This window comes from Aethalodelphis obliquidens, unplaced genomic scaffold (assembly GCF_003676395.1).
Source record: "Aethalodelphis obliquidens isolate GAN/ISIS:26980383/991018 unplaced genomic scaffold, ASM367639v1 scaffold9, whole genome shotgun sequence".
Lineage (NCBI taxonomy): Eukaryota > Metazoa > Chordata > Mammalia > Artiodactyla > Delphinidae > Aethalodelphis > Aethalodelphis obliquidens.
In genome coordinates, this window is record NW_020837953.1 from 2,357,669 (window position 1) to 2,382,042 (window position 24,374).

The 24,374-nt window shown below is 37.1% G+C and overlaps 1 protein-coding gene across 2 annotated transcripts in view; it reads right to left on the bottom strand.

The window, feature by feature from the left end:
* Positions 1-24,374, bottom strand: part of HOOK1 (hook microtubule tethering protein 1) — a 65,113-nt gene that overhangs the window by 40,265 nt on the left and 474 nt on the right. Inside the window, exons 2-6 of one of the 2 annotated variants that reach the window (XM_027108359.1) lie at positions 17,624-17,670; positions 17,343-17,428; positions 10,397-10,469; positions 7,251-7,301; positions 5,781-5,913 (exon numbers count right to left, since the gene is read on the bottom strand). In XM_027108359.1, the coding sequence (XP_026964160.1) occupies positions 5,781-5,913; positions 7,251-7,301; positions 10,397-10,469; positions 17,343-17,365 (280 nt within the window). In that variant the 5' untranslated portion in view covers positions 17,366-17,428; positions 17,624-17,670. The remainder of the gene's footprint in view (positions 1-5,780; positions 5,914-7,250; positions 7,302-10,396; positions 10,470-17,342; positions 17,429-17,623; positions 17,671-24,374) is intronic. The other variant, XM_027108358.1, reaches the window with a different exon arrangement.

The window sequence follows — 24,374 nt, forward strand, 5'->3', positions numbered from 1 at the left end:
CATTTGTCGATGGACATTTAGGTTGCTTCCATGTCTTGGCTATTGTAAATAGTGCTGCAGTGAACACTGGGGTGCATGTACCTTTTCAAATTATGGTTTTCTCTGGATATATGCCCAGGAGTGGGATTGCTGGATCAAATCAATTTTTAGTCTTAAAGGAACCTCCATACTGTTCTTCATAGTGGCTGTACCAATTTACGTTCCCACCAACAGTGTAGGATGACACAAACAGATGGAAAGATATACCATGTTCTCAGATTAGAAGAATCGATATTGTCAAAATGACTATACTACCCAAGGTAATCTACAGATTCAATGCTATCCCTATCAAAATACTAATGGCATTTTTTGCAAATCTATAACAAAAAATCTTAAAATTTGTATGGAAACACAAAGACCCTGAATAGCCAAAGCAATCTTGAGAAAGAAGAACACGGCTGGAGGAATCAGGGTCCCTGACTTCAGACTATACTACAAAGCTACAGTAATCAAAATAGTTTGGTATTGGCACAAAAACAGAAATATAGAACAATGGAACAGGATAGAAAGCCCAGAGATAAACCCACACACCTATGGTATATTAGTCTATGACAAAGGAGACAAGAATATACAATGAAGAAAAGACAGTCTCTTCAATAAGTGGTGCTGGGAAAACTGGACAGCCACATGTCAAAGAATGAAATTAGAACATTCCCTAACATCATACACACAAAAAAAACTCAAAATGGATTAAAGACCTAAATGTAAGACTGGATACTATAAAAACTCTTAGAGGAAAACACAGGCAGGACAATCTTTGACATAAATCACAGCAAGATCTTTTTGGATTCACCTCCTAGAGTAATGAAAATAAAACCAAAAATAAACAAATGGGACCTAATTAAACTTAAAAGCTTTTACACATCAAAGGAAACCATAAACAAAATGAAAAGACAACCCACAGAATGGGAGAAAGTATTTGCAAACAATGCAACCGACAAGGGATTAATCTCCAAAATATACATACAGCTCATGCATCTCAATATCAAAAAAACCCCAAACAAGCCAATCAAAAAATGGGCAGAAAATCTAAATAGACATTTCTCCAAAAAAAGACATACAGATGGCTAGAAAGCACAGGAAAAGATGCTCAACATCACTAATCATTAGAGAAATGCAAATCAAAACCACAATGAGTATCACCTCCCACTAGCCAGAATGGCCATCATCAAAAAGTCTACAAGCAATAAATGCTGGAGAGGGTGTGGAGAAAAGGGAACCCCCTTATCACCTATGTTCTTAATGGTATCTACAATAGTAAATCTTTTCCATAAAGTTTTCAATGTACTTTGAAAACCAGATCCATCAGAGGAATCACTATTTATGGCAGTTATAGCCTTACAAAATGTATTTCTTAAATAGCAAGACTTAAAAGTCAAAATTACTTCTTGATCCATGGGTTGCAGAATAGGTGTTTTGTTAGCAGGTATGAAAACAACATTAATTTTGTTGAACATCTCCATCAAAGCTCTTGAGTGACCAGGTGCTTTGTCAATGAGCAGTAATGTTTGAAAGGAATGCTTTTTTTTGTGAGAAGTAGGTCTCAACAGTGGGCTTAAAATAGTCAGTAAACCATGTTGTAAACAGATGTGCTGTCACCCAGCCTTTGTTGTTCCATTTATAACACAGGCAGATTAGATTTAGCATAGTTCTTAAGGTCCTAGGATTTCCAGAATGATAAATGAGCACGGGCTTCAACTCTGTCACCATCTACATTAGCAAGAGAGTCAGCATGTCCTTCAAAGCCAGGCATTGACTTTTCCTAGCTACTTATGAAAGTCCTAGATGGCATCTTCTTCCAATAAAAGGCTGTTTTGTCTATACTGAAAATATGTTTAATATAGTGGCCTTCATTAATTATCTTAGCTACATCTTCTAGATAACTTGCTGTAGCTTCTACATCAGTACCTGCTGTTTCACCTTGTACTTTTATGTTCTGGAGATGGCTTTCCTTAAACCTCATGAACCAACCTCTGCTAGCTTCAAACTTTTCTTCTGCAGTGTTCTCATCTCTCTCAGGCTTCACAAGATTGAAGTTAGAGCCTTGCTCTAGATTAGGCTTTGGCTGAAGGGAACGTTGTGGCTGGTTTGATCTTCCATCCAGACCACTAAAATGTTCTGCCTATAAACAATAAGACTTTCGCTTTCATATCATCGGTGTGTTCACTGAAGCAGCACTTTTAATCTCCTTCAAGAACTTTTTCTTCATACTCACAATTTGGTTGTTTAGTGGAAGAGGCCTAGATCTTGGCCCCTCTTGTCTTTCAGCATACCTTCCTCACTAAGCTTAATCATTTCTAGCTTGATTTAAAGTAAGAGATGTGGGACCCTTCCTTTCACTTGAACACGAAGAGGCCACTGCAGGGTTATTAACTGGCCTAATTTCAATATTGCTGTGTATCAGGGAGTAGGGAGGCCGGAGGAAGGGAGAGAGATGGGGAAATGGCTGGTTGGTGGAGCGGTCAGAACACATACAACATTTATAACATTTACTGATTAAGTTTACCACGTTACTATGGGTGCAGTTCATGGTGCCTCAAAACAATTACAATAGGACTTCCTTGGTGGCGCAGTTGTTGAGAATCTGCCTGCCAATGCAGGGGACACGGGTACGAGCCCTGGTCCAGGGAGATCCCACATGCCGCGGAGCAAATGGGCCCGTGAGCCACAACTACTGAGCCTGTGCGTCTGGAGCCTGTGCTCCGCAACAAGAGAGGCCACAACAGTGAGAGGCCCGCGCATCACAACGAAGAGTGGCCCCTGTTCGCCACAACTAGAGAAAGCCCTCACACAGAAACGAAGACCCAACACAGCCAAAAATAAATAAATAAATTAATTAATTAAAAAAAAACAATTACAATAGTAACACCAAAAAGCACTGATCACAGATCACCATAACAAATATAATAATAATGAAAAAGTTTGAAATACTGTGAGAATTACAAAAATGTGACACAGAGACATGAAGTGAGCAAATGCTGTTGGAAAAGTGGTGCTAATAGATTTGTTGGACATAGGGTTACCACAAACCTTCAATTTGTGAAAAACACAATAAAGCAGAGCTCAATAAAACAAGGTATGCCTGTATTCAGTGAACTCTTAAGATCTAAGCTCAGAAAGTTTCATTTATCACCTACTTAGTTCATTTCAGGAAGGTTTTCAATGAAGAGACTTATACAGCTTCCTGCAAACACCTGCTCGACATTCACCAAGTTTCACCTTAAGGAGATCCTTATACCTTAACACACACACACACACACACACACACACACACACACACACACACACGTGGGAGTGCAATAAGTTGATTCTGTCACAATTAGAAGTGATGAATCATGAGAGTTTTTCCTGTATTTGCAGGTTTAGATCGACAGCAACTGTATGTTCTCCACCTAAAACAATTTTCCAAAAGTTATAAGGATTTATTATTTTCTAATGCTTTTATTGTTTTAATGATACTCTGGAAGACTTCTAAAAGTTCTCTAAATCTCTCTTTTATTTGTGAAGCCAAGTACTGGAAAAAAATTCTGATAGATTCTGGTATGCACCCGACCACTAAACTCTATGGTGTGTGTGTGTGTTGGAGGGGGAAGAATTAACTAGATGAGGCACAAGCAATGGAATGATTTCTTTTAACTGGATTTATTGGATAATGGAGTGTTTCAAGTCTACTGAAACCTTCATAAAATTTTTCTCTTTCCACACCAAGATAAACAGGGTACTGTTAACCAAATTAGTTAATTCTTTCAAGATTAAGACTGCTGCAATACCTTTGAATCATTTTGAAAATCAATTCTCAATGAAAAGTACAAATATGTGGAAGGTGGTTTATATTATGGATGTGTTTTGGTTTTACATTTTAATTAAATTACTACAAGTTTTTTTTCCATTTATCTGCTCACTCCTAAAAATTGAGACCCCAGACACATACCTCCAAAAATAGACCCAATCAGATAATCCTGACTTTCAAAATAATGAAAATTAAACTATTTCTTTATATTTATTACTTGCTAAACTTTTATTTATATACCCAGGAATTGAGCCTCCTTTTAAAAATCTGAGGTCAAAATTGCTAGGTAATGCTTAGAACTAAATTATGAAAATACTACATATTATATCAATATTTATAGGAGGCAACAAAACTTAAGAGAAAATTATAGCTTAAAACATCAATTATAGCTTAGAATAGAAAGAACTGATTAATTCACAATAGAAGCAATGAGATAACAGAATAGATATTAAATAGTACAAACAAAATGAATCAAAGCCCAAAGTTGGTTCTCTGAAAAAGACTATTAAAATCAACAAACATGCTAAAGTTAAGCAAAAAGATGTTATAAATAACCAGTAACTGAAATAGAAACAAAGCATTAAATAGAAAAATAAAAAGGATCACGGTAATAGAAAATTGGTAATTCATAAAAGAATTACTATTTGTCAATTTGTAGTTAAAAATATATAGAAGTTTTAACTTTCCATAAGAAAACGTTTCTTACTTTCATTAAAAAAAACAAAACAAAACAACAGAAACATAGAGACCTTTGACATTATCTATGAGAAATAAAAGCCTATGGAGAAGTACTGACTTGCCCTAGAAAAAAAACAGCCAGTTAATAATAGAGATGGACTAATATGAAAGTTTTCTGATACCAAAACCCTTTTTTATGATAAACTATAGCTGATTTCATGTGTTTCATTTTTCTCCTTCCTGAATTGATTCTTACTGAATTTATCTTGTCTCATATGTTCTCTTCATTAGTTAGATAACACTGAATGTGTTTCCTAAGGTTCTGACTTAAAATGTTTTACAAACTTCAGCACCCAACATTCTTTTATGAAGGTGATGTCCTAAGGCCAATTTTGGATGAGCATGCAAAAAACATCAGCATCAAAAATGTCATCACCCAGGGCTTCCCTGGTGGCACAGTGGTTGAGAGTCCGCCTGCCAATGCAGGGGACACGGGTTCATGTCCCGGTCCAGGAAGATCCCACATGCCGCGAAGCGGCTGGGCCCGTGAGCCATGGCCGCTGAGCCTGCGCGTCTGGAGCCTGTGCTCCACAACAGGAGAGGCCACAGCAGTGAGAGGCCCGCGTACCGCAAAAAAAAAAAAAAAAAAAATGTCATCACCCAGACTGATGCAAGCCCCTCAAGGAAGTAGACCTTGGTCTGTTCAGTTCACATTTTATTCATTACATTCAACCAAAAATGTTCTTTTTGTACTCAGCAGGATATGGATCACTGTGTTCATATATACCAACATAGCACACCAATTCCATTTATATCATCAGACTGCTTATCTTTATCTGGAGGATACTTTGGAAGCATTCTTCTAAAAAGAGCAGAATATCATCTGAAGAAGCCTGGAAGTAGTTGCATAATCATTTATGAAAATCTGAATCAACCTAAGGTTCTGTCTCTCACATGTTAAAGAGATAATGTATCAAATAAATAAGTACAATTTTTATTGAATATTCACTAAGTCCTAAGCATTGATTAAATTAACCTAATTAAAGTACATTTTATTTAGCCACTGAATACGAATCTCAGAATCTAGGTACAGTTAGGATACTGAAGATTTATAGCTTTTTAATTGCAGAGCTGTGCTCGAATTCAGATCTTCTGGCTTACATTTCAGTGTGCTTTCCACCAGTCTACAATAGTACATTTTTATGCAATTTCCTATAGCAATGTAGGTTGTCTCTGGAAAGTAGATATCCTCAAATGACTGAAATTCACTTACCTTGCTTCTTTTCACAGTTGACAGCACAACCTAAAATAAGCTGGAGCAACCTCCCAAGCTCCACAGAATCGGAACATTCAGTTATTTGGTTTAAATCAGGGATAAGTTCTTCAGAAATCTGTTGTCCCAAAAACTGCAGTGTTGAAAATAAATTAGATCACTCATTTATGTAGGCTACAGAGAATTGACTACACTGAATTATTGCAAGGAAAATAAATTATAAATAAGTTCACGAAAAGACTCAGATAAATTAACAAATGATAAACCCACAATTACTGACTAAAACCAGTTAGTAAAGTTCAAGCCACCTCCCAAAATTTTGAGAACCAACCAAAAGCAATTAAAATGGTTTTATAACAAATATCCTTTACCCCACTGTCAGAGAGAGGAATTGTTTAAGAAGCCCCTGGCCTGATCTATTATGATAAAACTTATGCCTTTCCATAAAAAAATAAACAGACTTAAGTCAAAGAAAGTTCATAATATTTTGATACATGTTCAATGAATAGAGAACCATAAAATAAACCAAATGAACAAAAAATCTAATGGATTAATCTTTCCTGGCTCTATCTTTTTTTTTTAAGATTGCTTTTTTCTTTTTTCTTTGGCTGTGCCATGCAGCTTGCAGGATCTTAATTCCCCGACCAGAGATTGAACTCAGGCCCTCCCTGGGAGAGAAAGTGCCACGTCCTAACCACTGGACTGCCAGGGAATTCCCAAGATTGTTTTTTGCAAGAAACTAAAAAGTGTTCTTGCCATTAAAAAAACACCAAAAAACTTCAAAATGAGTTTTAGGCATTAATGAATTGAAAAATTTTAGTTCTACAATTATTTGGAAGAAACTGCAAGTTCAATTGTATGAAAACTTTAAAAAGTAAAAACAAAATTCTTTAATGGCAAAACCAAACCAAAAACTTTTACACATTAAGCAATAAACTTTCTAATATCAAATAATCCTGCTAGAGAACTTCTTAAGATGCTGAATAAGAAAAACAAATCACTTGAATAATGCATTATCTAATGTGACTTTAATACTACTTTTATTTTGCATTTTTTCCCAATTCACTTGCACAAGCATAATTTCATAGTATGTCTTTGCTGTTATTTACATTGGAAAGAAATATAAAAACAACGCTTTAAATAGAAAAGTACTTTAATTTAGTTATAAGGTCTACTTTATAGCACTGCATAAAATCAAATTATATAAAGATGAAAGTGGTTTTATTTGAGAAAAAATCAACTTGAAGAGTATCAATATAGAAACATTATTTTACAAATCAATATATTACTTTTTAGCCCCTTTACGCTAACAAAATTTGAGTGTTCTAAAAATGGAAAAATCATAATATATTTCAATTATGAATTATATACCAGTAAAATGTTATAAACAAAAAGCCAAGTCATTTTTCAGTGTCAATATAATTATCACAGAGTATTTTATATTTAAACAAAGTCAAATGATTTTCATACCTCATTGTAATAACCCATAATTCCTTGAAGTACCTTCTTTAAATTACTAGCCTAATGGAGGAAAAAAAATAAATTATTTAATATTAACAATGAAATAAAATATATGCCAAGGTGAAATACAATAAAAACTTCCTGATAAAAATGACAACCAAAACATATATTAGAGTTCTATAAATACAAATACATGATTTTTAAACATCAAAGCTTTATTCAGAGTTTGATTATAGAAAAAATGTCTTCTTCCTTAGATAGTTGAACTAGAGTGATTGTATTTAAAGTGAGCCACAACAAACTCAAGTACCAACTTAAAAGATTTAGCTATGAGCATGTCCACCTTCAGTCATGAGTGAGTAACTGGATCTAGACTTACTCTCCACCACAAACAACTAGAAAACAGGACAAAATACAAGGAATATTGTTTTCAAGCTTTAGCCAAAAGACAATATAGAACTCTAATTTCTAAGAGAAGGAAAACAAAAACAATGAGCCCTACACTAGTCTAAGATTTCTCTCTAGAGGCAATTTTCATACCATGGCACAGGGAGGTGGAAACAAAACAAAGCCTGATGTTCTCGTGGAGTTGAGAAGATAGACATCAAAAGTTCAGGAAGGTCGAGGTAGCTGGGATTTGCAGGGCAGATAAATGAAGAGGTGAGAGCTTTGGAAAGAAATCTCCATAGTAGTCCCTTTGACTCTTTGGCTGAATACTAATTTGCATGTGCATGGGTGAAACTCAATGAGATTAAACAAAAATGATTTCCGAGGAAACAACAATCTAGGAAACAACAAACTATAAGCTGAACAATTCCTTGAAGATTGCACAGGGCCAGAAACTGCTGAAATTCCCACCAGTCAGAGTGAAGAGATCATGACTATGCTAATACAGACAAGCATTCACTAAAAACCCCCCAAAAGGTAACAGCTTAGTAGTGAGTCTAACCTAGCCCTAGAGGAGAAAATAACTCTAGATCTGCCTTCCATCCCCCCAAACCCTGAAAAGACCAAACTGATTCACAAGTATCTTAACTGCCTGTAAGAACAAAGTCCAACACTCTTTAAAGGAATACAAAAAACCCAGCACTCAATAATAAAATTCACACTGTCTAGCGTCCAATAAAAAATTACTACACATGTGAAGAAGCAGGAGTATGTGAACTATAATTAGGAGAAAACTCAGTCAATAGAAACAAGCCTAAAATGAGAGATGAAAGAATTAGAAGATAAAAAAGTTAAAACCGTTAGTTTAAAAATGTTCAAGGGGGGCTTCCCTGGTGGCACAGTGGTTAAGAATCTGCCCACCAATGCAAGGGACACAGGTTCAAGCCCTGGTCCGGGAAGATCCTACATGCCGTGGAGCAACTAAGCCCGTGCGCCACAACTACTGAGCCTGCGCTCTAGAGCCCGCAAGCCACAACTACTGAGCCCGCGTGCCACAACTACCGAAGCCCGCGTGCCTAGAGCCTGTGCTCCGCAACGAGAAGCCACCGCAATGAGAAGTCCGCGCACCGCAACGAAGAGTAGCCCCCGCCCGCTGCAACTAGAGAAAGCCCACGCGCAGCAATGAAGACCCAGCGCAGCCAAAAATTAAAAAAAAAAAAAAAGTTCAAGGATTTAAATAAGAGGAATATAAGAAAATAAATAATTTTTTTTTAAAAAAAAGAACGAAATAAAGAGATTGTCAATGGATAAAAAAGCAAGACCTAACTATTAGGTGACTACATCACTTTCAATATAAATACACAGAGAGACTAAAGAAGAGAAAAAGATATAATAGGCAAAAATAATCTTTAAAAAACAGGAGTGGTACATCAGTATCAGACAAAGTAGACTTCCAAAAAAGAAATATTACCAGGGATAAAAATAAGTCATTTTATAATGATAAGTAGATTCATTCAACAAGAAGACATAAAAAATTAATGTATATAAACCAAATAACACAGATTCAAATTACATGATTAAAAAATTAGAATTGAAAGGAGAAATTGACAAATCCACAATCATCATTAGAGATCTGAGGACTCCTCCCCCCTTAACTGATAGAATAATCAGGCAGAAAATCAATAAAGATATAAAAGTAAACAGTACTATCAACAAAGCTGTAATAATCCGTATTTGTAGGACTGCAAAATACATGTTGTTTTCAAGTGCACATGGAATATTCACCAAGACAGACCATATATTAGGTCATAAAATAAGTCTTAGTAAATGTAAAAGAATTCAGAGTATGTTCTCAAAACAAAATGGAATTAAATTAGAAATTAATAAATAAAAGAAAGATATGTAGAAAATCCTCAAATATTTAGAATTTGAAATACCTACTTCTAATCTACCCAGGGGTCAAAAGAAAAATCACAAGGGAAATTACCAAATATTTTGATCTAAATGAAAATAAGAACACAGTATGTTAAGATGTGTGAGATGTGGCTAAGGCAATGCTTACTACTAGGGAAAAGTGCTTAAAGCTGATAACTTAAGCTTTCACCTTAAGAAGCAAGAAAAAGAGCAGATGTCAAGAAGAAAGGAAATAACAAAGAAGAGAAAGGAAATCAATAAAACAGAAAACAAAAGCTAGTTCTTTTCAAAAAAAATTTTTTTTAATTGAAAAACATCAAGCCAGATTTATCAAGGAAGAAATATAAAAGACATAAATTACCAATATTAGAGAAGAAAGAACAGAAACAATTCAACATCCATCGACAGGTGAATGGCTAAGCAAATTGTGGTAAATCAGTGTAATGAAATACTACTCAGCAAAAAAAAAGAAATAACTACTAATACAGGCAACATGGATGAGGCTCAAAAAAAATACATGAGTAAAAGAATACCAAAGAGTTCATAATATCTGATTCCATTTATAGGAAACTCCAGAAATTAAACCTATACTGACTGAAAGCAGACCTGTGGCCACCCAGGGCCAAGTCAAGAGTGAGGATTAACTGGGAAGGGGCATATGTGCCTGTTTTTGCTTAATGGAAACGTTCTATATCTAACTATGATGGTGTAAGAACATACACAAGCGTCAAAACTCAAACTATACACAATAAAATGTACCCTTCAGTTAATTTAAAAAATAAGATTTAGTTGAGCTTAGTGCTAATTTCAGACCACTGTTTGGATCAAGTACTTCTAGCATTCATTCTACATACCTTTATTCGCCAGTTGTCACCGATATCCTCTTTAATTCGGCTTAACCAAGATTCATTGAACCAAGCTACATCACTACAACAAAAATACAAATGTTGAACATTAAAATGATTTTATTTCATGAAAAATACCAAATTTAATCAACAGATTCAAAGTTATTTTCCATCTTAAAGCCTGTCCTTAATAAGAATAGTAAATATTATTTAAAATGAACCCACTGAACTTTTTGTTATTCCTAAGGGTTTCTTTTGGAATTTCTCATAATAAATTAATTAAGTCATTAACATCTTCAATTTAACAAACATTTACTAAATATCTCATACTAGGCACCCTGGTAGGTAGATGTAAAAGTCCCAATCCTAAAGGGAAAAAAAAGGAAAACATTTTAACGTGTCTACTATGTAACAAGCACTGTGCTTGATGTTTTTTCATATTACTTCATTTAAATATCATAGTAACTTGGCAAAGCAACCAGTATCCCCAATCTTACTCCTCAGTGAACTGAGAATAAGACAATAATTTTCCCCAAGTGACACTAGTACATGGCAAAGTTTAGTATTAAGTCCAATATTGACATTGAAGGCCAAGACAAAGAAATGCTATACCAAATTTTTATGTATTCAATAAGGCCTTGAAGAATAACACCCGATTATAAATAGTGAACTACAATAATAGATTATATTCTTTTTTTTTTTTTTTTTTGCGGTACGCTGGCCTCTCACTGTTGTGGCCTCTCCCGTTGCGGAGCACAGGCTCTGGAGGCGCAGGCTCAGCGGCCATGGCTCACGGGCCCAGCCGCTCTGCGGCATGTGGGATCTTCCCGGACCGGGGCACGAACCCGTGTCCCCTGCATTGGCAGGCGGACTCTCAACCACTGCGCCACCAGGGAAGCCCAATAGATTATATTCTAAACAAATACTTGGATGCTTGCTGTAAGAGTAAAATGAAGATGAATAATTTATTATCCTGACTCTTAGAGAAATATCTAATAAAGGGAGAAAGTAAAGAGCACAAATAACTATACTCAAAGGAGAATGTGATAAATGCTTTAAGGAGTAAACAAACACCAAGAAATTACAGAATGTTAGTACTAGAAGAGGTCTTACCTAAATTTTTACTTTACAGATAAGCCAACTGAAGTGAGGGTAGAAATTAAAGAGGTTATTTCCAAGGCGGTATCCTGAATTTAAAGATGCAAAGCTGAAAACAGTGCCTAGTTTTTCAGCAATCATTCTGCCTCAGATGTGCTAAAACAGAAGATGTCACTTCTGACTACAGTAACCAGAAATGGCTTCACCATTTTCAATTCGTTCTTTGGAATTTGTAACCATTTTCTTTTGAGCAAATTAATGTTAATTATTTTCGACTTTTCTCAGATGCTAAGGCTATAATTACCAAAATAACTGGGCTAAGTGTATAAATGGTATATTTCTAACCAGGTATTTACCTGAAAAGATTAAATTTATTTAGTTAATGAGTCAAAACTCTCAAAGTAAATTTACTTTCTTTTGACATCAGTTTAAGTTGAAGAGGTATGCCAGTTGCAATGGTTAATTTTATGTGTCAATTTGGCAGGGCCCCAGTACCCATATATTTGGTGAAACATGCTTGGATGTTATAGTGAAGATGTATTTTAGATGAGATTAACATGTAAATCAGTAGACTCTGAGTAAAGCTAATTACCCTCCATAATGCGGTTGGGCCTCATCCAGTCAGCTGAAGGCCTTAAGAAAATGACTCACCTCCCCTGAGAAAGAGTAAATTCTGCCAGTAGACTGCCTGTGGACTCTAGCTGCAACATCAACTCCTCCCTAGATCTCCAGCCTGCTGGTCTACCTACTCTGTGGGTTTTGGAGTTGCCAGCCTGCAAAATCACGTGAGCCAATTCTTAAATTTCTGTCTCATCCTCTGTGTGTGTGTGTGTGTGTGTGTGTGTGTGTGTGTGTGTGTGTGTGTGTGTGTGTGTGTGTACATATACACATGCGTATATATACATATCTTATTGGTTCTATTTCTCTGGAGAACCCTGACTACCTACTACACTTGTCTTCTGACCCTAAAAAAAATCTTCATATATGATTCTATAATTCTATAATTCCATTGTAATTACCTTTAGAAAATGGATCTAGAGATAACCTCTTCTAGTGTTTCCTCCTTTTGTCTTGCATTCCTACTTGTCTTCCTTCCCATCTCAAATCAGCTTTAGCCCTATGTCTTAGAGTGTGCTCAGGCTGCTACAGCAAAATACCACTGGATGGCTTAACAGAAATGTATTCCTCACAGTTCTGGAGGCCGGAAGTCCAAAATCAAGATGCTAGCAAGGTAGGTTTCATTCTGAGATCTCTAGTTGCTATCATCTTGCTGTGTGCTCACATGACCTCTTTTTTGTATGTTTATAGACAGAGAGTGAGCTCTCTGAATTCTCTTCTTATAAGGAGTTCAATCCTACTGGATCATGTCTCCCCACTTTTATGACCTCATTTAACTTTAATTACTTCTGTATAGACCCCATCTCCAATATAGTTAAACTGGGGGTTTGGGCTTCAACAGGAATTTTAAAGGGACACAAACATTCAGTCCATAATACCCTAACTGAGAAATACTTTCTAACTTCTCCATAGAAATCTAACTCCTGTTCTCTTATAAACAAATCCATCCTTCTCAAACAATTATAATTGCAGCCAATCTTTCCCACTATTAAACTTTATATCCAATCTCAGAACATTCAGGACATATCCTTCTTTCACGTTTTTGCACTGCCACATCTACATGCTTTAACTAGACTCTTGGCCCCAACAATTAGCTCCTTTTTTCTAGTATTTCCCAGAACTTCAATGAAACTTAAGAGACACCAAATAAGAAGGGAACACAAGACTAAGGAAGTGAAATGTGGTCTTAACTGTTTTCTAATAAAACTAAGTAAGAAACACTACAGGATTATTTTTTAACTCCACCCATGGTATTTGTCTTCACAATTCTACCAACTAAATAGAGGTAGTAATTAACACCTACTGGTTACTAGACACAACATAGCTGTGTTGCTTCAGTGGACACCCTGACACCATTCTTCGTAAATAATCAAAAGGCCTTGTGTGCTTAGCACATCAAATTGTGATCTGTACTTTGGACATGCACATCTGGCCTCTCATTTATTAAGACTCCAAAGTAAAAGTCTATCAGGAGGGGTTCAACATACTAGGCTGAAATGATTACAGTTGACTGAGGGCACTGGCTTGAGTCAGGCCAAAGTGATAAAAATATGGACTTTGCAATTTTACTCATTATTTGACTTACTGAAGTCATTTCACCTTTATAAACCTCTGTTTCCTCACCTATAAACTGAGGATAAAAATAATGCCTACCTCACAAAACAGTAATAAAAATTAAATGAAATACCATATGTATAGGGTATAGAACAATGTCTTACATTTAGTAAATACTCATATGTTGGCTTTCATGATTTATTATTTTAAATGCTCAAATATCTGCTGAATGAATGAATGAACAAGTAAGTGCATGATACTTGAGGTCTCTGGATATTCTACATTCTGTCTCATTCCTCTCCCTCTCATAAAAATGTCTAGTCAAAGACAATAGAAAAAAACAGAGAAATTATCTGGTGCTTAAAGTGACAAAGCTAAAAAGTAGCATGCACTATTTATAGCTGTTATGGGTTGAATTATGTCCCCAAAAAAGATGTGTTCAAGGCTTAACCCCCACTACCTATGAATGTAACCTTATTCGGAAATAGGGTCTTTGCAGATGTAATCAAGTTAAGATGAGGTCACACTAAATTAGGGTGGACCCTAATCCATTATGACTGGTGTCCTTCTAAGAGGAGAAGAGACACAGAGGGAAGACAGCCGTGTGAAGACGGAAACAAAGATTCAAGTTATGATGCCTCAAACTAAGGGATGCCTGGGGCTACCAAGGACTAGAAACAGCAAGGCAGGATCCTGACCTAGAGGTTTTGAAGGGAGCATGGTCCAGCCAATACCTTGATATAGGACTTCTAACCTCCTGAACTCGTAAAGAACAAATTTTTGTTGTTTTAAGCCACCTAATCTGTGGCTCTGTTATGGAAACCATGGAGTATGAATACAGTTGTAGTTATAATTTTCCCCCCATGTGTCTTTAAAATAACAACAGTTTCTGCATTTAAAAAAGAGATACATATTATGTATTAAGACTTAAGAAAACAATTAAAGAATTGTAGAATCCTAGCAACAATTCCATGGCTCACCATGTCTAAGTCATATACTTTGGGAATTGATTCTTTTTTTTTTTTTGCGGTACGCGGGCCTCTCACTGTTGTGGCCTCTCCCGTTGCGGAGCACAGGCTCTGGACGCACAGGCTCAGCGGCCATGGCTCACGGGCCCAGCCGCTCCGCGGCATGTGGGATCTTCCCAGACCGGGGCACGAACCTGTGTCCCCTGCATCGGCAGGCGGACTCTCAACCACTGCGCCACCAGGGAAGCCCTGGGAATTGATTTTTAAGATTTTATTATTTAGAAGCATACCTGCCTCAGGTAACTAATGAAAGAATTATTCATTAGATTTTGCTACTTCCTTAAAAAGCAAATTTTTCCTTCTCATTTTCAGTAACAACTTTGATGTGAGTCACAACAGCCATCAACGCAATACATAATAAATTGGAACATATATAAAGTGCTTTGAAGTGTTCAAAGAAATAAGGTAAAATTTGCTTTTTTTAGCAGGAATATTATAAACTGACCCAACTAGGGGAAAATGTATGCTATAAGTTTCACTGTCTGGATCCAGACTTCTGAAAAGCTTACAGAAGAGGAAGGGGGTTCAAAAAGAAAAATAAATTTAAATTGGCTCTTATACTATAAGGAGGTATAGACACCTAAGTACATGCAAAAACAGACAAATGAAACAAAAAAGAGGTTTAGGCCCAATTTTAGGTCACTGTCATTTGTTTTATGAAGAATGAGAGCTTTCTGATTGGTTGGCTATTTTATTATTCCTGCAGAAAAGCTATTAGAAGACAGTAAGAGACAAAAGAGAGAATAAAAAAAGAAAAATCAGAGAGACAGAGGATCAGCAGTAACAACAGAATCCAACACATTATGTAAGAATGAGTTGGTGATAAAGGATACGGTTTAACTAAAATTGACCTGACCCTACTCTAAACATCAGGTACAGTGCTAGCATACAGGAGGTCAAAGAGCCATATGTATCACCATATAATAGTAAAAACAGGTCTCATCTACTGTGTTGTGGTGTAAAGCTATTAAAGACACTTCAATACATATAAATGACATCTTTGGATGGCACTGTTGAAGTGAGTGAATGCTCACCGGCCTTACACCTATACCAAAACAACGTAGCTGCGTCTACACCAACACGCACAAGAATGAGAAAAGGCCAGGTCGTATGTTCTAATGACAAAAAACAATGATGACTTTCCCAAATCATCAAGAAAGGACCATATTCAGAATTCTTAGTTCTGACCAATTAAATCACTTTGAAACCAATTAGGGTATAAATAAATAATTAAGAAACATTTTTAAGAAAGCAGGGGAGTAAGGCATATTTTAGAATGACTGCCAAAAAAAAATGTTAACATGCTAAATTTATCTTTTAAAGTGTTAATCTTGAGTTAACCATAAAATCTGTCTATTCAAATTAGATCATTTTGAAGATTCCAAGTAACTAAGATTATATTGTTTGAAGTTGTTTTTCTAAGAGTGGTAAAGAATTTTTTCTAATCCATCTACAGAGTTTTTCAATGTCAATCATAAAAAACCTTTACAAAATGATGGCAATAATTAAATAATTTCTGATATATAAAAGCATGTAGCAGAAATAGGAGTCTGGTCTCACTGAAGATATATTACGATGAAAGTAAGCTAATACAAAATCAGTATGACTATTAACTAATAAATTATGACCACAGGGCTTCCTAGGTGGCACAGTGGTTAAGAATCCACCTGCCAATGCAGGGGACACAGGTTCGAGCCCTGGCCGGGGAAGATCCCACATGCCGTGGAGTAACTAAGCCCATGCACCACAACTACTGAGCCCATCTGCCACAACTATTGAAGCCCGTGTGCCTAGAGCCCATGTTCTGCAACAAGAGAAGCCATGACAATGAGAAGCCCGCACACCGCAACAAACAGTAGCCCCTGCTTGCCGCAACTAGAGAACGCCCGTGCACAGCAACGAAGACCCAACACAGCCCAAAAAAATTAATTAATTAATTTTTAAAAAATTATGACTATAGAATAGGCCCTGTACAGAAGAGTACAACTCATATTGTAGATAGTATAACCCTAATCCTTATACAATGTTTGGCAAAAATTATGAAATAATGGATTTAGGAACTTTTGATATTGTATAATTATATAAAAGGGGCCCAACCCAAACAGAATCACTTTATTGGTTAAGGTACCCAGCATTTGTGACTTAAAATGTCATTTACACAACATTTCATTATTGGTGGATTCATACAATTATGATTATTAATTCAATATAGATTTTAAATTAATATTTTTTCCAAATCCAGTATTTCCTGCTTCAATTATCTCAAAAATAATAATCTCCATGTATTGATATCTTAAGATGACAACAGAATAACTGAAGGAAACATTATAGTATAAGAAGTTATATCACTCATTTAACCTATTTCTTTCTCAGTAACTATAACTTGTGAACATGACCAGAACAAGTTTAAAATTAACATCTCTTGAATAGATAAGAACCCTGATTGCTCATTTAATTAAGATGTATCTCTATGAACAAGCAAGAAATAATCAGGTGGTAAAATTTTTTGTTCCTTACATGCAAGAATGCCTTGGCAAAATACACCTGTCATCACTGGAAAGGATGAAGTTTCAATAACCTTTAGAACACAAGTCTAAATTTTCTTCCTTGAAATTGGGTTTACAATTATTTCAGGAAGAGTGTGGAACACTACTTACATTTGATGAAGAACTTGTGCCATGGCAACTCCATTAGTCAGCTGTTTCACATCCTGACAAGGTGCAGCAGTATTGAATGTCTGCAGCTAAAATGACATAAAGCAAGTTACTTAACTGCTTTACTCCCCTCCCCCCTCAATTTATATACATGAATGAACACTAGAGAGAAAACTGTTTTGTTTAAATAGACCCTGCCAAACAAATGAAATTATACTAATATGTTTCTATGACTGTTATATTTTTATAAGAATACTTAACATTTCATAAAATCATTACCATACCTAATAGTCAAACGTATTGATGTCATGCATGAAGTACTTCAGAATTTCTGAAAAACACGTGTAGAACTCTTAAGATAGTAATAGTCTGTGTTTTGTCAATTTTTAGGAGAATAACATCAGGAAAAGAATTTTAAGATAACCTAACATCTGCAAGTTAAAATTTCACTCATATCATTTGGTAGGAAAACAAAAGCTAGAAATGTCAAGTCTAAAACTACCTAGTTAATCAATAAGCTCTAAATAAGGCAGGACTTCTGCCTGTTACCAACAGTTACCCTTAGAGCATGAACAGTCCAGGGCCCACCAATCACGTCAAGTTGTATCTATCTAGTTTGGCTTTAGATGCTACTAACTTTTCAAATCTCTGTGTGTTAAACATTCATGTACATTTTAAAAACAGAAGTGAAACAGTGGCAACTCTTCCTAATAAGCAAATACAAGATAGAGGAATTTTTTTAAAGCAAATTGCAACAGAGCTCAATGGATTATATACTTTCTCGAAATCTAATCTCAATCCATAAATATCTTAAATTAAATATACTATGATTCTTTATTCCCTCACATATTCATCTCCTTTACTATTCAATTATAATTCCTTAGTTTACCACCATAATACACCTTTAGTGGTTGTTGTATTTTGAGATTCTACAAATCTGTCTCCATTATCCTTATACAAAGTGGAAGAATGACACAAACTACGTAAATCTAGCCACAGTTACTTTCAAAGCACAAAGATAAAGATACTTTACTGAGCTTCTACTCTACGTAGGGCACTGTAGTATAGGAAGGAGTTACAAGGGAAAAACACCAGGTTTCCACTCTCAAGTCGCTTCAATCCAGAGTTAAGGAGAGGAGAAAAAGACACAAATCATTTGCAGAAGATGTCACTTCTAGTCTCATGACTGCAGTATGCACAAAATGTTCCAAAATATACAAGAGTCAACTAACCTAATTAGGGCTAGTATTTATTAAAGACTTCTTAAAGACTTATTTATTAAAGACTTCTTAGAGATGATTCCAATGGATGACCCTGAGTAAAGAAAGGGCCAGGGGAAGGAAACTTCAGGAAATAGCAACATGATAAAAGCACAAGTACAAGAAAAGATATGGTATTTTTAGGTAACATGCAGTTCAGTATTGCTGGATTTCTCTGCATGTTCAGTTGTTAAGGGAGACAACCAAGGGGATAAAAAACAGGCATGCGTCAGAACTCGGGGTCATGGCAAGAAACTTGGAATTATCCTTAATGGTATTATCTATATCATGGGGAAACAGTAGAATGGTTTCTACCTCACAAGTTGGTTGTGAGAATTAAATAAATTAGCAAACACAGTGTACTCAGATCAGTGCCTGGCACGTGGTACAAACTCAACAGCTGTTAGCACATTAGCTATGAGTCAGGGTTTCTCAAAGTGTGGCATCTAAGAAAAATATGTAACAGAATCTCCAGACAAACTAAATCAGAAAATCCCCAAGTGATTCTTATGTACATCAGTTCTTTAGAACCATTGCTCTGGGTGATGAAGAATCACTAAAGAGTAACAAGGAAGAGACATCTTTAGTATGTTTTGGATAGTAGCAAGAGTGACACAGAGAATGGGAGAGAGTAGCTTTACGCTTGCTCAGTTAGAAGGCTCCTGCAATGGTCTTTTTGACAACATGGAATGCTAAGATTAGTTAGGGTAATGCTGACTAACAGGACAGCGTGAATTCATGGAATATTTAAATTATAAAATAAGAAGGATTTTGCAGTTGGGTGGATGTACAAGGAAGAAAAACCCCAGGGTTTAGGGCATCTTTAAAAGGAAGATAATCATATACGTTCGGGTAAAATGTGGCTCCCACTTCTCAACCCTTCCTACTTACACATTACATCATTAAGTTTCTACAAAATGGATATGATTAGTGATTTTAAGAAGGCAATTTCATGAGACACAGAATATTAGGCAAAATAGTAAAGAAATATGTAAAAGGAGTAAATACACTGAGTGCCTCATGGTCCACCACGCCCAGATTAAGATCAATTTCTTCTTTTTACAGCCATGAAAAGTATTTCTTGGAAGCTCTTAAACTAGTTGCAAAATAAATTAGGTAACAGAGAACGTCACTTCATTTGGCTAAATTGAAAGACTTTATAACCAAGAAGTGTGAATGAATTATAAAGCTCAGTGAGGGGAGTGAAGCCAAAGCAGTGGGACAAAAGAAAATGTACCCTTTCAGACTACTCTTCATAGAGGTGAAGATGCAAAAGTCTTTTGGTGAGTGACCCAGAAAGGACAAACAGGGCTTCCATCACTAAACACAGTGCTCTGGCAAATAGCATCTTACTTTCTTCTTTATTTTTAAATAAAGCAAACAATCAGAAATGTGGAAATGCTGTTCCTGAACTGCTTCAATATAAACGTCAAAGAAATCAAGGAAGAAAAGGGGTTTTCACCACTGATACCCAACAAAAACTCAACTTTGGGTCAACTTTATTCTCAAATTATTCTCAAATTCTCTTCCGTCAGCTGCTCATTTCAGAAAGAGAATCACTGCTCTGAGTTTTAAGATCTTCATAAAAATGATTCAGCCTTTTTTTTTTTTTTTGTAACTTGGGCATACATTCGGTATTAGTTTTTCCTTCACCGGCATGTTGAAGGCAAAGAATGAAAGAACCAAGTAAACCATTAAGGAAAGCCTGGTCCAGCACTCTAACTTTATTGAAGAAATTAAAGTCCAAAGATTTAAAATTTTCAAATCACAGAGCCAAAAGGCAGAATTAAATTTATCTTCACACACGTACTTCAAACTCTCTCTACCATGTAAATGATGCCCAGATTTATCCTTCAGCCCTGAATGTTTTGCTAAGTAGCAGTATAACATTTCTAAGAACTATTTTAAGGTGAGCTCCAAATCATAAAATATAACTTTTAAAGAACTGCCAAAACAGGCATCTCTTCACCTAACCAACTTTTCTTGATGACCTCTCTGTTAAGGATGGTTCTATTGTCCTAGAACAATGTCCAGTACTGAAAGAACACAGTTTACTACCAGCTGTCTTCTCACTTCCATTATAACGTTTTTTGTGGTTTTTTTGCGGTACGCGGGCATCTCACTGTTGTGGCCTCTCCCGTTGCGGAGCACAGGCTCCGGACGCGCAGGCTCAGCGGCCATGGCTCACGGGCCCAGCCGCTCCCCGGCATGTGGGATCTTCCCGGACCGGGGCACGAACCCGCGTCCCCTGCATCAGCAGGCGGACTCTCAACCACTGCGCCACCAGGGAAGTCCCATCATAACGGTTTTTTAATCTTATATCTCCTACAACTTCCCCTCAACACGCAACATTACTTAGCTTGGCAGGGAGCACATTCATTAAGAGTCCAGGGATATCATGACAAAGGTGTCTTCCATTACCTTCTTTCAATCTATCCTCAAAGAAGACTATTACGTTACTGCTAGAAGTTCTTCCCTGTGTCTGGAAAACTCATTTCTCTTGATTTCTACTTGTTGAAATTCATCAATCCTCTATGAAATAGTTAAAAATTTATCCTAGGTATCTACAAAAACCTATATACTTAGTGGTGAATAACGTATGGTGAAATACTAGTCTCTGATGTCAGGACCAAGACAAGGATATTTACTATCATCACTTTGATTCAATGTTGTACTGCAGATCCTAGTCAGTTTTTGTTTCTGGGAATAAAGCAGAAAACAGGTCAGACAAGAGCTCTGACCCCAAAGTGCAAACGAGATGACTTCAGAAAATGTTAAGTGTTACAGACACAACAAAAAGGGGTTAACAGGTTACAATGGGATAGGAGTAGGAGACAGGTAGGTCACTCACTGTCACAGACTGTCTCTGAAAGATGACAAGAGACCCAAGAACTGAATGGTGAGAAGCCAGCCAGCCATTGGAAGAACCAGAAGGAGGATATTTTAGGAAGAGGGAAGAGAAGTTAAAAAGCCCTGATGCATTAAAAAAAAAAAAAAAAAGAGCTTGACTTCAAGAAACAGAAAGTCAACACGGCATGGTGGGCACGGAGGAGTGTGGCATGAGACCAGTTTGCAGAAAGTTGGGGAGGTGAGGTAAGACCAACTATGCAGTAGCTGACGAACAGCAAAGTTCACTGGGAATCATCCAGAGAGGTAAAGAAAAGCCTAGAGGCAGGAACCTAAGAAACTAAGGCAGAAGATAATTTCACAAAGGAGCCATCAATTAAGATAAGTATAATATAATAGTTCCCAGTCTGCCAATCCCAGTACGTGAAGGCCTTAGAGAAAAGAGCTCAAGTGCAATGGGCTGAGGAGTAAATTAAAGCTCAAAAAGTATAAAGGATGAGTACTTAAAAATGCAAGAAATATGACTGTGAAGGAAGAGGGGGAATACAGTGTAGCTTTAATAGGGAGTGATGGCTCTTTTTCTTTTTAAGAGAGGGAAGATTCGAGCAAGTTTACATGTAGAGAGGAAAGAGCTAATGGAAAGGAAAAAAATAAATACCAAAAGGGGATAAATGACAGAGCAAAGTTTTACAAGAGGTGAAAGAGGTGGACCTAGAGCCAGAGCCAAAGATAAGGAGGAGGTCGTTTTCCTGATGGGAAGAAGGTTTGGGGCTCAAACAGAGTACTGATAAAGGTTTGCAAGGAGAAGTAAGAGAGGAACTGTGTGGTTATTCTTAATCATAAAGCTGGGCAGTATACAGGAACAGGAGAATTTGGCTGTAGCAGCATTTGAGAGGCAACAGTCTGCACGTTAATTCCATTTTCTCCATAGTGTTTCAACAGCCTGAGAGAGAACTGGAGAAGCGAACAACCAGTTATACTCTGTCACCTATGATTCCTTTTCTTTCCTTATATTATAAATAATATTTTTACATGGGACTTCCCTGGCGGTCCAGTGCTTAAGACTGTGCTCCCAATGCAGGGGGCACGGGTTCGATCCCTTGTGCGGGGGAACTAAGATTCAACATGCCACATGGTGCAGCCAGAAAAATAAAAGTAAATATAAATAAATAATATTTTTACAGTTTTTAAGGAATTTTGCCTTCCATTATAAAAAATACACAGCTCTGCCTACCACATCAATTAAAATTGAAAATTCTTTGATTATGCTTGATATCTTTCTTCCTCAGTGTCTTATACAAAGTAGGAACTTCACTATTTATTAATACTGATTAAAACAATGGATACAGTCACAAAATATTTTAAATTTTGAAATACAATTCAAGAAAATCCTATACTTCACCACCAACTCTCATGTAAGTCAATGACATCATAAAGACTAAGTTTACTAGGTAAGTCATGTTTAGAGCAACAATGCAACAGATTAGGATACACCCTTTAATTAGTCACTTGTTTAATAAAACACATCATTAGAAGTAATGTTGCCTTGTTTCATGACAGCCTTAAACATGGCATCTAAATCCCAATACTTCTTTTTTTTTTTTTTTTTTTGCGGTACGCGGGCCTCTCACTGTTGCGGCCTCTCCCGTTGCGGAGCAACAGGCTCCGGACGCGCAGGCTCAGCAGCCATGGCTCACGGGCCCAGCCTTTCCGCGGCATGTGGGATGTTCCCGTGTCCCCTGCATCGGCAGGCGGACTCTCATCCACTGCGCCACCAGGGAAGCACTCCCAATACTTCTTTTAAGTGAAAATACAGATGAACACTTTGCTAATTGCTTTTAACTCAGAAACTCCAGATGCTTGCATTCTACTTAAAGCAAAAGCTATTTACCTCCAAAGTGTAACGGTTGCTTTACATTATGGTTATTTCCAATAAACTTCACACATTGTCAGAAACCTTCCCTAATTTCTCATTCTTTTGAATTACATGCATTGTGAGATAGACAGGGAATCTCATCAACCAATTACCGCCTCCTAATCCAGTCTGTTTACATTCCATTCTGCACACAGTCCCCTACACAAAACTAAACAACTGGTTTAGGGATGAGCATCATTGACAGCACCTTGTGGACCATCGAGCATCAACCTTGCCCAATGTGGGTTAGAAGCCACACCTGAATGTCAGCTCTCTCTGATCGCTGAGCACCTCCAAAAGGTGACAGAGACATTGTTTTGCTGGTGGGAATAGTGGGGACAGATCCTGCCCGTCCAAACCCAACAAATTAACAGAAATACTAAACGCGGATAAAGTGCAAACGAAAATGCCACGTTCTTTTCTTTAAGGAAAATGCTTGTCCATTGGAAGGGGAGGGGAACAAGTGAGAAAAAGGGAATACATGCCCCCACCCCTAACATATCTTCTGATCCACGCAGGAAATACGTGGAAACATCTCTTCTAAGAGGCTTCTACAAAAATGGATGTCCTGGGGTCAGGGAGAAGCAATGATCCACTAACTAAAACCACCTCTTGGTCACCCGTGTCCAAGTAGAGGAAGGTGCTTGCAGTGGGAGGGAGGTTTCAGCGGGGGTCTTCACTCCCAAGTGACACAAAGGTCACTGTGGGAAGACTGTTCAGCAGACGGAAGGCAAGGGTGTCAGTGGCCCAGAAAGTCTAGGGCTTGGGCGCAGGGCAGGGGCAGAAAATGGGAGAGCAGGGAGTAAAGGGATGGGCGCTTGGCTCCCGCCACAGCTGTTCGGAGCACGATCAGGGCGGTAAGACGAGCCTCCTCCGTCCCGCCCCCCAGAGCTCCCTTTACCCTCCCCCCGCCCTCGAAGACATAAACACACGCACACTCACTCACGGACGCACACCTGCCCCGCGACCCGCAGGTGGCACTCTCGCGGTCAAGGGCGACGCGAGGCGCGGAGG